General features: G+C 43.0%; 2 protein-coding genes across 2 annotated transcripts; one reads left to right on the top strand and one right to left on the bottom strand.

The window, feature by feature from the left end:
- Nucleotides 1–2,894: 2,894 nt before the first annotated feature.
- Nucleotides 2,895–6,769, top strand: H1-6 (H1.6 linker histone, cluster member). The gene has a single exon (XM_013049110.2). It carries the CDS (start codon nucleotides 5,324–5,326, stop codon nucleotides 5,960–5,962), a length of 639 nt encoding a protein of 212 aa, XP_012904564.1. The 5' UTR covers nucleotides 2,895–5,323; the 3' UTR covers nucleotides 5,963–6,769.
- A 1,345-nt stretch (nucleotides 6,770–8,114) lies between these two features.
- Nucleotides 8,115–8,515, bottom strand: LOC101677766 (histone H4). Its single transcript, XM_004778774.3, has one exon. It carries the CDS (start codon nucleotides 8,481–8,483, stop codon nucleotides 8,172–8,174), a length of 312 nt encoding a protein of 103 aa, XP_004778831.2. The 5' UTR covers nucleotides 8,484–8,515; the 3' UTR covers nucleotides 8,115–8,171.
- Between the last annotated feature and the right edge of the window lie 4,327 nt (nucleotides 8,516–12,842).

The following is a 12,842-nucleotide window of genomic DNA, read 5'->3' as shown; positions in this document are numbered from 1 at the left end:
ACAATAGCCTTGGAGGGCTGAGGGCCACATGTTCCCACAACCAGTATTAGACTGAGACTTGTCACCAGAAGGTGAATGTTTAATCTTAAATAAATAGGCTTTGACTGCTCCCTCATGAAAAATGTTGAAATTCTTACAAAACTAAAATGCATATCATGGGCAAAACCATTTTTGCCCACCCAGTGGGAAGTGACATAAAGCCTAATGATATCCTTACAGCATTGATTGAGGGTGATACGTTACTTGAAGCAGGATCTCAGAGTGGTCCTAGTCAGACAGGTAAATTAAGTGGAAAGATATATAACGGAAAATGTTTCTTTATTTTTTTAAAATATTTTTTAAAGATTTATTTATTTATTTGGGGGGGTGGGCAGGGGGCAGAAGGAGATGGAGGGAAAGTCTCAAGCAGACTCCGCACTGAGTTTGGAGCCCCATTGGGGGCTTGACCTCATAACCCTGAGATCATCATCAGAGCCAAAATCAAAGTCGGGTGCTTAAATGACTGAGCCACCCAGGATCCCCTAAAATGTTTATTAAAAAATAAAAACAAGCGGCTCCTGGGTGGCTCAGTGAGTTAAACCTCTGCCTCCGGCTCAGGTCATGATCTCAGGGTCCTGGGATCCAGCCCCGCATCGGGCTCTCTGCTCAGCGGGGCCTCTGCTTCCCCCTCTCTCTCTGCCTGCCTCTCTGCCTACTTGTGATCTCTGTAGGCCAAATAAGTAAATGAAATCTTAAAAGAAAACAAAGGAAACATCGGAGTTACAGTTGGAAATTAGATGGACTATGTGTCCATCCTCCCATTCAGCTCATCTGCACAGATAAGCTCTGCCCACACACCAGGCACTCCTGTGGAAGGATTCAGTAGCATGCCTGGTAGACAAATATCCCAGGTCTATGAACTTGGCATGTTCATGGGAAGGTATTATCCACTGACTCAGGAATGCACTGGGCTGCATTTCACAGAAATCTGTATGTAGTCAGTTAGCTAGAAAGAGATTTGCTCTTCCCAGTTAGCAGGAGAGCTTGGCTGCTTTGTCACGGGTGGTGGGGAGCAGCCAAGGCTGCCCAAGTGTACAGGTTTCTTCTAGCATCCTGGGCTCTTAATCGTGCAATTTTCATCCTCCATGTCATTTTCCACCTCATGTTCCTCTTTATCTCCTCGGGAGGGCGAATCTCTGCTCCAGACTGGAAGAAGGGATAAGATCAAGGGGAAATAGACATATAGACATGTGCCATCTAAGTCTACTTAGTTAAAAAAAAAAAATAGACTTCTTGCTTTTTTTCTAGTGACTCCATATTCTGTATTAAAGTGCAACAGAAAATTCACACCAAGTCTTAATGCTTGTGTCTCCTTACTTTGGAAAACTGGCTCATTTACATCCATGGAAAGGTTTTGCATAGAAGTCTATGTTGTTAGCATTATCCGTGGCAGTCACAAATTAAGAAACAGCATAATACCAGTAGTATCTTAGTTTCCATATAAATAGCTAATAAGCCAGGTGGGAATGTCAGGAAAAACAGAAATAAGTTATCTGAATGGCTCCTCCAGTGGGTTTCTAATTATGCAAATCATTTTTCTTAGAGGGCAAATGCTTCCAGTGCTTTCTACTTAGCCTTTGGTGATTTTGGTCCTCTTTCCTCTGAGATGTTTTTAGAACTCCTTCGGAAGGTGTGCTGTTTCATAAGGAGGGGCAGAAACAAGCTGAACAAGTCATTCAGGTCCATCTCATTCAACTGAGGACTTCTTTCCTGCCACCCTCTCTCTGAGAGATCTCTCCATCTTGAAACCCTGGGAAGATTATTGTTTTGGGCATTGATTTCAGCACCAAATTATTGTTGTTATTGCATATATTTAAATCTTACCTCCCAAATAAGGAAAGTGGTGATTTCTTTAGTTTGGAGACCAAGTAAGACTTATTTCTTAATTTAAAAACTGTCATTTTAATGTCCCTCAGCCCTAGAACAACATCAGACCTGCACTTGATGTTTAATACTTGATGATTTTAGAGACAACTTTTACAAACCATGGAACTGTTCACAAGCAAACAAAATAATTCCTCAATAGAAGAATAAGCAAATAGAATGATTCAAACATGAAGAGATCAGTTGAAAAAGAGGTGGAGTCAAATGTGAACTAATGTTTGTTAAAGATAGATGAAGCTATCTTTGAAACAAAGTTCAAATATACCTATTGAAAAAAGAAGAAACATGAAAAAGGCTAACAGTTTTGAAAGGTTAAAATCCTAGGTCTAAATCCTAGATACTAGGAAAATCTAAGAAGCATGTTGGGTAGACATTTTGGTAAGTGAAATTCTGCTGATCTCACTGAGCATACTGAAAATCAGTAGATGCTTTTATTTTATTCACACACACCCATACATGGAGAAATATAGAGTAAACACCTTTTTTTAAACAACAGACTACAGGGCAACCCCTTCAGGCCCCCTCCCTCCTTGGGAGCTTTGTACTATCACTTTGCTCTCACTCAATAAACCTTCTTTGCTGCCCACCACTCTGTCTGTCTGGTCTACCTCTTCATTCTTCAAAGTGGTGTGACCAAGAACTGTGGGCATTGATGGGGAAAAATCCTGCAACACCTGGACCAAAGAGATTACAGTTGTCCAGAAAAAAAAGGTGTCCTCAGGTCACATAGCCAGACCAAGTACCTCCAAGTGTTTGCTCAGAGAAAACAAGAAAGGCGAATAAGAGGCTCTGGAGGTCAGCGTAACACCCACCTCAAATCTCAGCTCTGAGCATGTGACTCTTGATCTCAGGGTCATGAGTTTGAGCCCCATGTTGGGTGTAAGATTACTAAAAAAAAAAAAAAAATGAATAAATAAACTTAAAAAAAATCCCAACAGACTAGAATGTTATATTAATATTAAAATTGGGCTGTACACTTTCCCTATCATGACAGAATAAATTTATTATATTTTTTTAAAGAAAACATTTAGTTTCCTTGCTACTGCCTCCCTTGTTTTACTATGTAGAAGTTAAAGAGGCCAGCAAAAGTTGATCTTAAGGAAGTGTTTATGGCAGTATTATTTCCCTCATGAAATTTCAGAAGGTTGACTTTCTCACAACAGAAAATTTGCCAAAATAAAATTACAGTATGGCCTCACAAAAAAATGCTATAAAAATGTAATTACATGGACAGCAGTTGTAACATATAAAGAGGAAGAAAAAAAATGATCCATCATCAGTGATGTCTGTAACTAGCTAGAACCATTTGAAGCCAGCCTCCTGTTTCCTAGCTTTTAGACCCTGGGTGAGCTTTATGACTTTTCTGTCACTCAGTTCCTTAACAACCAAATTAGTTTCTATACGTTTTCATTTTTTGAAGGGGAAAAACTTGGGATGATGACTAACACAGTAGTAAGCACTGTGTGTGTGTGTTTGTGTGTGTGGTAGCTTTTTGATTTCCAATACAAAGAATGAATCATGGTTCTTTCTCTGGATCTTAAATTATGGAACGTAAGAATTTTTTAAATTCTCCAATTCTTTATTACTTTTAAAGCAATAGAATGATATGTTCTGTCAACCTAGAATTATAAGGTTCAAGCCACTTCACAACCTGACGCCTAAGCACAAGTACTCAGGGGTCACACAGAGTCAGAAAAACCAAACACATGTTAAAATCTAGGGTCCTCAGTGAGATGCACCCGTAATCTCCCTTAGAAGAAAGATTTTTCAAATCGAGGGTCACATTAGTGCCTTAGTGTGTTGTGAAATCAATCCCGTAGTTTGTAACAAGCATTAAAAGAATGAAATAGATTGGAATGCATCAGAAAGCAAGCACTTAAGTTGGTATTGTTTTCTGAATGTGTGTGTGTATTTTCAGGTGAGTGTGTAAGCATGTGCCCCTGACACAGAGAGAGGCAGAGAATTTGCTACTCCACTTTGCAACCAGAAGTTGGAAAGTCTCCTCATTTGATTTCTGCTTCAGAAATATATCAAACGTAGACTCTCCATTCCCATACTATCTCCTTAGGTGAAGCCCTTGTCTTTTCTAAGACTATTGCAACAGACTACCAACCTCTGAGCCCTTTCCAATAATTGTTTTTTATGGGAAAATTCTAAAACCAAGACAGCTACAAGAACAATACACAAATCCTGTCCTTAAAAACTTCAGGTCATTCCCCAGCCTGCAGAATAACAAACTTCTCATGCAGGCATGGGGGATTGGTTATGGGGGATCTCCACAAGATGGTCTTTTTGGGGTTTTTCTCTGCTGAAGCCTGTGCTTCAGCCATACTGCACTCCTCTCTCAACATCCTTCTGAAAGGTCTGGCCTTGATAAACAAATTCCCATCTGGACCTCTTGGGAAGGCAAGTCCGAGGAAAAGCCTAAAAAAGCATCCCAGACCCTATCCCGTTAACTCCTCTCCCACAGCTTTGCAGGCACGCAGGCCAGCCCAGCCCAGTCCTGCTCGAGATCTGGGGTTATGCTCCCCACTTTCTGACTCCCATTTTCAAGTTAATTGGGAGTAGGGACTCTATCTTTTTCTCTTTGTGTGTACCTGGCATTTCGGAGGTAGACCGGGGTTTGGGTGGGGGTATGGTTTGGCCTAATGAAACGAGAAGCAAAATTCAGTTGAGGACACGGCTCACGGAGGTGACCTGATTGGGGGACACAGATATCACATGTTAGGTGACTTTACTCACTCCATCAAGCCACAGGGACCTAAGACTGGTTTAAGTCACAAACAACCCACATGCCTTGGAGATTATGGTTCATTAGATTGTGTTTACCCAAATAAAGTCTTACTCTAAGATTTTTTAGACAATTCTATAAGCATCTCCTAAGCACGCCGTGTGACATTCAAGAGATGTGTTACTTCCTTCACATACATAAATAATTTCCAATAAAAATCAATGTGTGAATAATTTATTTTTTCCATCGATTGGAAGCCAACCGTTTAGAAAACCATTCAGAAGAGCTGAAGTAAACCTCTTGTTCAAAATGCCTTTTAAATTTACAAGGAAAGAGGAAGTTATTCCCTTCTCCTTGAATTTTCCCGAAAATCGAGAGCTTTATCTAACAGTTCTGGCATTCAGGGTCGTTTTTCATGAAAAACTTAAAAGGCACGTGAAATCTGGGTCTCCGCAGATGACCCAGCAGTGAAAGATGGACGATTCTGCTAGGAGGATTTGTGGGTGATCCAACTTTTTGGGCTAAAACAAACACAAAAGCTCCTCCCTCGAGGGGCGGGGCGATGCCCGGGTGACGCACCAATCACAGCACGCCCTGCCCTATATAAGGCCTGGAGGCCGTGCGGCATCTTGTGCTCGTCGGTGGTCGCCCTCAGCTTGTCTTCGTGCCATGTCTGAGACGGCTCCCGCAGCCACAGCTGACACTGCCTTGGTTTCAATGGAGAATCCTCCAGTTAAGAAGAGGGGGAAGAAGCCGGGGGGCCAACCAGGCGCTAGTCGCAAGGCCCCGAGCCTCTCCGTGTCCAAGCTGATCACGGAGGCGCTGTCGGTGTCCCAGGAGCGAGCTGGCATGTCCCTGGCGGCGCTCAAGAAGGCGCTGGCGGCCGCCGGCTACGACGTGGAGAAGAACAACAGCCGCATCAAACTGGGCCTCAAGAGCCTGGTGAGCAAGGGCACCCTGGTGCAGACCAAGGGCACCGGCGCCTCGGGCTCCTTCAAGCTCAGCAAGAAGGCACTTCCTGAGCCCACCAAGAGCAAAGTCAAAAGGCCATCCTCCGCCAAGGCGAAGAAGCTGGTTTTATCCAAGGATTCGAAGTCCCCGAAAGGTGCCAAGACCAACAAGAAATCCAAGAAGCCCCGGGCAACGGCAGCGCAGAAAGCGGCCAGAAGCGGCAGGAAAGCCTTGGGGGCCAAGGGCAAGCAAGCACGAAAGAGCCCGGGGAAGGCCAGAGCAGAGAAGCCGAAGGCCGGGAAGCCCAAGCTGAGCCAGCAGAAAACCAACGCGAGGAAAGTGGCGTCCAAGAAATAAGCCAAAAGAAGCTCTGTTGTGAACCCAAAGGCTCTTTTAAGAGCCACTCCAAGTACTTACAAAACGGCGTGACACTGAAAACTTCTAGTAGCTTTTAATTGTGTAACTGTGTATTGGTTTGTTAAGTGGATTCTATTGTAGGAAGTGGGGTCCGGTCAGAGAAAGTACCGATCTAGAAAGGTTTATCCGTATTTGGAAATCCTGTAGCCTCGTCCAAAAGTAGGTTGCACAGCAGAGTTAAATAAGGCACATGGCCTTGTGTAGCCGCCATGTTTCTCTGGAAAGGCATAGTAGGTTGAGGTTGGATCAGAGATCAGCTCTGCTCTGCAGGAATGTAGCTGACTTTCCAAGGGCTTGCATTCCAGTTGACCTTGTTACATGGTACTGTTGTAAAGAGGTTTCCAGAACTCACGATCCACAGCTTTCTGTGGGCCAATACATTGGAATTGTAACAAGATTTGGATTGGAGTTTTGGATCTTTGTGGAGCTTTTCCATTTACTTTTTGAAGACTGTGGAGAGGGAGAAACAGGCTCCTTGCTGAGCAGGAAGCTGACCTGGGGGATCCATCCCAAGACCCTGAGGTCATGACCTGAGCCAAAATCAAGAGTCAGATACTTAACCAACTCGGCCAGTCAGGTGCCTTGGGCTTAACATTTAAAAATAGAAATATCAAGTACCTTCAATTTACAGTTGAACGAATATTGAGGGGCACCTGGGTGGCTCAGTGGGTTAAGCCTCTGCCTTAGGCCCAGGTCATGATCTCAGGGTCCTAGCCCCATTGGGCTTTCTGCTCAGCAGGGAGCCTGCTTTCCCCTCTCTGCCTGCCTCTCTGCCTACTTGTGATCTCTGTCAAATAATATCTTTTAAAAAAAATACTGAAATACCATATATCATTTCCAAGGTACTGTATTGTCACATTAAAGAAATTGGTTTGTTAATACAATTAGTCCAACATAATTGTAATTCTGTTTTATGACTAGTGGATAGGCTTGTCCAGATTGTGTTCCACAGGCTGAAAAATACTAAACCTTTACGGAAATACTGGGGCTACAGTTTTTAGGGTCCAAACTGAACTACATCTCAGAAACTTGGAAATTGTCAGGGTCTGAGTGAAGACCTCTCTCACTTTAAGCAAAATTAGTTTTTCAGCTTTCGCTTAATTTGGGATTTGGCATTCTTAAAGGTTACTATATATGTTAAATTCATACTGTTAATCTTATTTTGGGCCTTGGTATTTGGAGCAACCTTGAACAAAGACCCATGCAAAAACTACGTAACGCATTCTTTCATGTGCAAGCTTGTATTACAACTCTTTAGGGCCTTGCCTTTCTAAACTAGTCCATGCAATTAGGCCTCTGACAATCTTCTATATAAGGGAAAACGAATACACATAATGGTTTAAAGTTGTATAGAATCAGCCACAGCCTGTGTCTTGCTTGGACATGGCGGTCAGTTTCAGGTTGGAAAAGCGGCGCAGGAATATGCTTCACGTACCGGGGAAGGCCATGAGTCCCCCGTCCGACTGCCGCGCCCAGCAGCGGACGGACCCCAGACCTCCGCCTGGTAGCCGGCAGGTGCCGGGCACTGCTCGAATCCGTCTAGAGCTGACCCCGCCATCCTGCGCGCCTTTGTTCCTCGCACCTTTTTTAGCTCCTGGCATACATCGGGTTAAAAACAAAGTTAACCAACCAGGGTTCTTCCTCCACTTCCGGGTCCAGCATTAAACCTTTTCCAGCAAACAGGAAAATGGTGCTGAAATCCCACCCTCTGCAACTGTGCCGCACCACAGCGAGTATCATCCAATCAGAACTTGTCCCCAGAGGACCTTCATTTACAAAGACGCGGCTGGTGTGACCGGAGAGCTTTGTGCGATGGGGTCTTCCGCCTCTGCGCTTACATGAAGGACCTTCGTCGGGGCGCTCACGATTGCTTAAAATACACGTATTTCTGTCCTGAAAACACTTAATTGCCAGCACTTCGTTTAAGTCTTGCGACCCCGTTACTATGGTATAAGCGCCCCATAACCTTAGACAACAGCACTCCGCAAACGACTACCAACTAAACCTTCCGTAGTTTTATGCTTAGTAACCGTCACTGGACTTTACCCCAAATTAGACCTACTTCGCATTTACAGCCCTTTAAAGGATTTTGTGGGCGGCCCTGAAAAGGGCCTTTGTGTTTGAAGTATGGTGGGAGGGTTTCGTGCGCTCAGCCCCCGAAGCCGTAGAGGGTGCGGCCCTGGCGCTTGAGCGCGTAGACCACATCCATGGCCGTGACCGTCTTGCGCTTGGCGTGCTCCGTGTAGGTGACGGCGTCGCGGATCACGTTCTCCAGGAACACCTTGAGCACCCCGCGGGTCTCCTCGTAGATGAGGCCGGAGATGCGCTTGACGCCGCCGCGCCGGGCCAGCCGCCGGATGGCGGGCTTGGTGATGCCCTGGATGTTGTCGCGCAGCACCTTGCGGTGGCGCTTGGCGCCTCCCTTGCCCAGGCCTTTCCCACCCTTGCCGCGACCAGACATGATTGTCGCTGAACTGACAACGCCGTCTTCACGCAGCCCTTTAAATAGCATTTTTGCGGACCTGATTGAGAACACTGTGCTCTGGCGTACTTTCCAAATTAGGTCAGTAAGGGGGGGTGGGGCAAGGAGCCCTCATTAACATGTCGGTGTTTTCATTGGCCGGTGGAACTTCGCTCTGCGCCGGCGCGCTGGAGGAGGAGGTATGGCTCTCCTGACTGGAAAGCTCCTTTCTCTTCTGTCCTGCGTTGTGTTTTTTCCGGGCGCGTTTGCAGGTAGAATGTGTTCTTTTCTATCAGGTAAAGCCGCTGAGCAGAGAACCACTCAACGTTTCATTTTATTTCCACTTAATAACTAATAAGTTATGGAATGATTCCTGGCAGGGGGGATGTAGAGGTCATATGGGAGAGACGGAGGGTTTATAGGTCAAGGGACTTTCCCTCCGGTTTCTTTAGTATTCCTATTAAACTGACACCTTTAGAAGGGCTTCTTTATGCTGGACGAAGTGTAAGCCTGGCTATCCAGAAGCTCTGGCCCCGTGTCTGGGGGGGTGGGTGGGAAAGCGAACAATTACAAATTAAAACTTCTGTTCCTTTTCAAACATTTATTGAGTGACTCCTGTTTCTACAAAAGTCTGTGCCAGCGTTAGGGAACCTGGAGCTGAGCTTGGACAGCCAGTTGCCCCTGGACCCTCTTCCTGGCCTGCTGGGCCTGTCTGAGCCTCCTGCAATTCCTAGTAAGCTCCCCTTCCCTCCCTAACTCAAGCCTTGTCCGCCTTCTCCAGGTTTAGAGACCAGAACAGACGTTTTGAGTTGGGGATTAATTGTAGGGCAGGGCTAACACTTGATTAAGGTCATTATAAAGCCTACAGGGCCCTCTTCTGGAGGGCTTTTAATGAGATTATTGGTGTTTTAAACAAGGCTAATCCCATTAAGGAGAAAAAAGAATAGAGCCGAATTGGATCTGAATGTGGTTTGGGAGAGGGTTTAAAAAAAAAACAAAACACATTTCTCCTTAGCCTCCTGCGGCAGCTTTTGAAAATTTCCTTGATGACACTTACTCTAGTCAAAACCGGGAAGTGGGGGAGTGTATACCCTCCATCCTAGTTAATAAATAAATATCTATTGCGGATACTTAGAATGAGACTATGGCCTGAGATAGATAGATAGATAATCTATAGATATATATATAGATTATAGATAATCTATATATATAATGTATAAATATACATTATATATATATGTATAAATATATATAAATATATATGTATATATATATAATCTCATACTTTTTTAGATGAAAAAAGAGTTCCAAGAGAGGGTAGGAAAGCCCTGACTTGTAACACATCTGGAACTATTAAGCATTCTTCTGCCCCAGATTGAGGGTTTTTAGGTTCCTGACTTTTACTCTCTCCCTCCCACCACAAACACATATTTTACGAGGAGGATTTAGCTAGGAAGAAATGTCAAACACTACAGAGAAAAAGTGTAAGGTCTGAGGTTATAAGTAAAACTGAAACCTCAACATGCTTTTTAATTCATGGAAATAAATAAAAGTAGCATGTATATAATATGGTAATTTCATGCAAAAAATGGTGTGAGCCGCCGGGGATACACATCCCAGCAGGTGCCCTCTGCATTTTAGCCGGAGATCCAGGCCAGCTTCCCCCCAATTTTATTTTGCCCACTCTATCATTGATAAAACCTCACTTTTATTTTGATATCTTATTCTTTTTTTCTATTCCCTTCTCCTAATGTTCTCTTTTATCAATTTCTCTCAATGACATTGACTCAAAAATTGTGAATGTCAGAACAGAAATATTTAAACAGTATGCAGATATAGATGTATAGTAAAGATGATCCTTCCTTGGCTGGGCATCTGTCTTGTGCTCAGGTGGTGATGCCCGAGTCCTGGGATCGAGTCCTGCATCGGGCTTCCTGCTTATTGGGAAGCCTGCTTCTCCTCTGGCCTGCTGCTTTCTCTCTCCTGACAAACAGACAAATAAACTCTTAAAAAAAAAAAAAAAAAGAAAAAAAAGAATGGATCCTTCCACTCAGTGAAGAGTGCCTGCCTTTCTTGGTCTTAAGGTTTGGGAGAGGGGTGGCTCACTCTGGAACCTTTATGGCTGACTTTTCTTTTCACCTCTCTTACCCTCAGAGTGAAACTGTCTTCAGAGCACCTGGCTTCAGAGAACCCCGTTCATTCAACATGTGAGGTAGGTCTTTCAGCCTAGTTTCCTTACTTCCTCTCTGTCCTGTTCTAGAAAATGCTCTACGTTTTCTTTTCAGTACAAACAGTCTACTGAAAGGTTTTGTCCCATCTACTTCCTCAGCCTGCTGTCTTTGTGGGCACTTAATTAAACATTCTTAATTTATTTTGACCTCCTAAAAAAAGTTCTTTGGACAGGGAATTTCTGACAATGTCCTTTGTATATATTTATTTGTTTCAAATTTTTTTTTTAAAGTCTCTAATTAAATTTGATTTTCAAATTCCTTTGGATACTTTTTTTTTTTTTTAAGATTTTATTTATTTATTTGACAGACAGAGACCACAAGTAAGCAGAGAGGTAGAGAGAGTGGGGGGGTGGGAAGCAGGCTCCCTGCTGAGCAGAGAGCTCAATGCTGGGCTAGATGCCAGGACGCTGAGATCATGACCTGAGCCAAAGTCAGAGGTTTTAAACCACTGAGCCACCCAGGCACCCCCTTTGGATACTTTCTTAGTCACATACACAAAATATGAAAAGTATTTTGCTCTTGTTTTAATGGCAAAACTGTAATTCCAAACATATACAAAAGGAAACTCCACTAACTGTTACATCTGTATTTAAGACAGATGCCCTCTTTTGCACACATGGTCAAGACGTTTTGGCAAGATCAAAATTGGTTATTCACTGCTTTATGGAAATACCATTGTGGTAACTATTTAAGGAATTAAATTCAGGGCATTTAATCAATCCTAGAGTAAGGTTAACTGAGACTTACCACTGGGCTTTATACAGATACTGGTCTGTATACTCACCTACACGCCGTCCCACCACGAGTACACAGAAAACTCCAAAACTGTTCGTTAGACTCTTTGGATCAAAAGCTAAAATTTTATATTTAAAAAATAACAATACTTTAAAAAAAAACCCAAAACACAAATAGCAACAACAGTTTCTACCCAAATCTACCCACTTTATTAAGTGATTCACAGGTGTTTCGGGGCTACTCATACTCAAATTTCTCTCTTTATGAGAAAGAGAATAAATAAAAATGAGAATTCTTTCATTAGAAATTTATTTATTAACAGAAAAAAAACCCTTAAAAAAATACACCCAAAGAAAATGCTTCCAAATATTTATGAAAAAGTTACAGGGATATGGCAAATTCTGAAATGTTAAAACAGATTCTCTCCCCACTACAGCAAACATCAGAGGTGTGGCCACCAGGAGAAACCCTGAGAGTAGGAGCAGTGCGCCCCATGACATTTTTTTCTTGACACAGAAAGAGGTACTGTATAGTGGTTATGAGCCTGACTCTGAGCCAGACAAGTGAGAATAAAAATTGAGCACAATAATTTTCTAACTGTGCAACCCTCAGCAAGTTAGGTAACATCTCTGTGCTTTGGTTTCCATAAAACCAAATAAGGGTAATGAAATAACCATGGTTCCTACTTCACTGAATTCTTCAGAAAAAATATCCTGAACAAGGCCTGACATCTAGGAAATGCATACTTATTATTAGCTGAAAAAAAATAGTTTTAGAAAATATTCATGCCACAGAAGACATGTGTGTTGGATGTCAAGTCAATCTAGGCTTTGTAACAAAATCATCACGTATAATCATTAATAATGAGTTGACATTCTACCAGTTAACATTGATTCCAAAGAGAAACAAACAAACAAAAAAATGATGACACAAAGTCTACAGATAGAAATCAAAATCTCAGATACCCGTCCACCAGTGTGAAGATCTTCAATGTTTAAAGTCATGCATTCTTAGTTCTAGTCATTATTAGATTAGAGTGAGATTAGAAAAAAATTATAGTTTAAAAATGGTAGTTTATAAGAGTTTCTAGCATTTTAGCATTATGTTTTCGAAGGGGGGTGTGTGTGTGAACTTAAAAAATGTTTCATAGTGAGTCAAGCCCACTAGCCCTGTAAGACCATATTGTTCAAGCAGAACAAGAATATCTGCTTTAACCCCCCAGCAGGTCTTTTTTTTTTAAAGATTTTATTATTTATTTACTTGACAGATTACAAGTTGGTAGAGAGGCAGGCAGAGAGGAGGAAGCAGGCTTGCAGAGAGCCCAGAGTGGGGCCGGATCCCAGGATCCCGGGGATCATGACCTGAGCAGAAGGCAGAGGCTTAACCCACTGGG

This window comes from Mustela putorius, unplaced genomic scaffold (assembly GCF_011764305.1).
Source record: "Mustela putorius furo isolate JIRA1106 unplaced genomic scaffold, ASM1176430v1.1 tig00000594_pilon_pilon_pilon, whole genome shotgun sequence".
Taxonomy (NCBI): domain Eukaryota; kingdom Metazoa; phylum Chordata; class Mammalia; order Carnivora; family Mustelidae; genus Mustela; species Mustela putorius.
The sequence above is the reverse complement of the archived record's forward strand: the minus strand, read 5'-3'. Positions and strand labels throughout refer to the sequence as shown.

Bases quoted from the DNA above. Each gene is read 5' to 3' on its own strand.
- H1-6 (XM_013049110.2), top strand. From the start codon at position 5,324: ATGTCTGAGACGGCTCCCGCAGCCACAGCTGACACTGCCTTGGTTTCA.
- LOC101677766 (XM_004778774.3), bottom strand. From the start codon at position 8,483: ATGTCTGGTCGCGGCAAGGGTGGGAAAGGCCTGGGCAAGGGAGGCGCC.